The sequence below is a fragment of the Varanus komodoensis genome, unplaced genomic scaffold, assembly GCF_004798865.1.
Source record: "Varanus komodoensis strain SLA01 unplaced genomic scaffold, ASM479886v1 scaffold202, whole genome shotgun sequence".
NCBI classification, from domain to species: Eukaryota; Metazoa; Chordata; class Lepidosauria; order Squamata; family Varanidae; genus Varanus; species Varanus komodoensis.
This window is the reverse complement of record NW_025335572.1, coordinates 9,395-11,797: the sequence shown is the minus strand read 5'-3', so window position 1 is coordinate 11,797 and position 2,403 is coordinate 9,395. Positions and strand designations below refer to the sequence as shown.

The window sequence follows — 2,403 nt, the reverse complement described above, 5'->3', positions numbered from 1 at the left end:
GCAGCCAGGAAGCCCATGTAGCCAAGGGCAGTGTAGAACATGGCCACAGAACCTTCATTGCACTGCAGGATGATGTGTCCAGCCTGGGAATGCATATCCGAGTCAGGGAAGGGATGGGAGGTGCCCAGCCAGATGGTGCAGATGACAACCTGGATACTTGAACATGAGATGACAATGGAGTTCGCCAAGCTCTTCCCCAGCCATCCTCGCATCCTGTTGCCTGGCTTGGTGGCCAGGAAGGCCAGTACCACTGTGATTGTTTTGGCCAAGAGAGAAGAGACAGCCACTGAGAAGATGATGCTGAAGGCTGTTTGTCGGAGGAGGCATGTCACTTGCCTTGGTTGACCAATGAAAAGGAAGGAAGACAAGAAGGAGAGCAGGAGGGAGATGAGGAGGATGTAGGAGAGGTCCCGGTTGTTGGCTTTGACGATTGGAGTTTCCAGGGATTTAATGAAGAGCCCAAGCACAAGTCCTGTGGATAGGGATAAGAGTAGGGCAAGGCAAGATAGGCTGATCCCCAGAGGTTCTTCATAGGTGAGGAACGTGATGTTCTTGGGGATGCATCCATCCTGGTGTTCGTTTGGGTGCTGATCTTCTTGGCACGTGCTGCACTGCTCTGCATCTGCAAGGAATGGAAGTGTCAGTTCCCATCCAGGTCCACGTGTCACACTGCAGGCTCTCTGCTTGAGTGGCAGCAAGTCAGCTTTTTTCATGCACATTTGCTGGTGTGGAAGGAGCAGCTGGCCAGTCTCTGATCAATCCGCCCACCTGAGTTCCCCCACCTTTGCCCCCTGAGTCTCCCACTGGTACCCTTCCCTGTTATTGCTCCTCTGACCCTCGAGGAGAGCTCTGCTTTTCTTTCCACACTTGCTGCTGGGAAAGGGGAGTGTAGTGGTTTGCCAGGCAGCACCCAGGGAGCACAGGATCAGGTCGTTCAGCTCAGATGGGACGCTGATCGTGCTGCCCCTGCTGAGTGAGCATTGGCTGCTGGATGGGACAGTGGTGGATGGAGTGAATTTTTCCCTCAAGGAGGACCTTTGAGAAGATGCATTTGGGCTGTCGTGTCAACTACCTAAATGTGTAGACCACAGTGTGCCTCATGGTTTTCCTTATACATTGCTTTAGGTTGCTGTGACCCACTGCAAGACTCCTGGCTACAGGTCAGCCAAAATACAGTAGTGAATACAGTCAACTGTTCCCCAGCTGCAACTGACCTCATCAGCAATGGTGGTGATAGCCAGGCTGCAGTGCTGCTTTAGAGAAGGGCTCTGCTTTCCTTCTTTCCTTTTCAGCCACTCTCCCTCCCTCACCATGAACGATTTGTATTTCTTGGCCCCTTCCAGGTGAGCCCTCCACTCTGATACCTGAGAATTGAGGCAGCTCTTCTGCTAAGAAGGACACTCCTGCACATCTCTCAGCAGGTCAAAATGTGCAATATCTGGAGTGCCACAGCAGCGCACGGCCACTGCTGCACTGAGCACTGCGATCAGGAATCCTGCAAGGAATCCCCATGTGGAGATGCGCAGGGGAGAACCTGCCAAAGACGGTCTAGCCGGAGATGTTTGATTCCCCATGGCCGGCCTCCTCACCTTCCTGGGAAGAGAAGGTCCCTTCTGGGCAGGGGGTGCAGACGTAGCAGCAGATGAGCTCTCCTTCCTGAACCACCTTGACAGATCCCGGGTGACAGGTCTCCACACACCTGGAGCGGGGCAGTGGCTGAGCCAGAAGACAACAGACTTTGAAACCATCTCTTGTTGCTAATTTAGCCATGGGAATTAGACAGCTGGAAAGGAACCCCTGAGATTTCCAACCACAGATTTTGCAAGGGCTTTTCCCCAGTGCATACCCTCCTGATGTCTGAGACCAGGTCTGCAGGGATTGGGAGTTCGTGGAGGTCAGCAACCCTTTATTTCTTGTCAGAGAAAGAGGTTTTTGGTTCTTCCCAAGCATCAGAACTTAATCAGAATCTCCCCATGCTGCATCCTGAAAGGGTGGTCACTGTGGTCAGGCTGCTGAGGATGTTCCCTCCCTCCCTCCCTCCCCCCCAACTTCTTTGTGACCCCCACAGAGATATAGGCTGCTGGCTACCCATTGTTTGCCCTGACTGGGTCCAGATGGCAGTTTGAGGGAAAGCAGTCTAGTCTCATGCTCAGGAGCTGCTCAGCAGTATGAAAAGAAACAGGAGGCTCTCCCACCTTGTTGATCCGTTTGGGCCACTCAGTGGTGTCCTTATCAATGGTGACTTTGAGGTGTCGTGCTCCCTGTCTTTCCAAGCTCCCAATCTTCTTTCTGAGCACAGAGTAATTGGAAAACACCACCCAGTGCACAATGTCCAAGTCCACAACCAGCTCCCTATTCTTGCTCCAATATGCTCCATCGATGACCGAAGAATTATAAAACTGG

At 52.7% G+C, this 2,403-nt stretch overlaps 1 protein-coding gene across 1 annotated transcript in view; it reads right to left on the bottom strand.

The window, feature by feature from the left end:
- The window catches only part of LOC123023266 (vomeronasal type-2 receptor 26-like), an 11,189-nt gene that overhangs the window by 6,383 nt on the left and 2,403 nt on the right, over positions 1–2,403 (bottom strand). The window contains exons 2-4 of the mRNA XM_044429747.1: positions 2,196–2,399; positions 1,590–1,716; positions 150–622 (exon numbers count right to left, since the gene is read on the bottom strand). Coding sequence (XP_044285682.1) covers positions 150–622; positions 1,590–1,716; positions 2,196–2,399 — 804 coding nt within the window. The remainder of the gene's footprint in view (positions 1–149; positions 623–1,589; positions 1,717–2,195; positions 2,400–2,403) is intronic.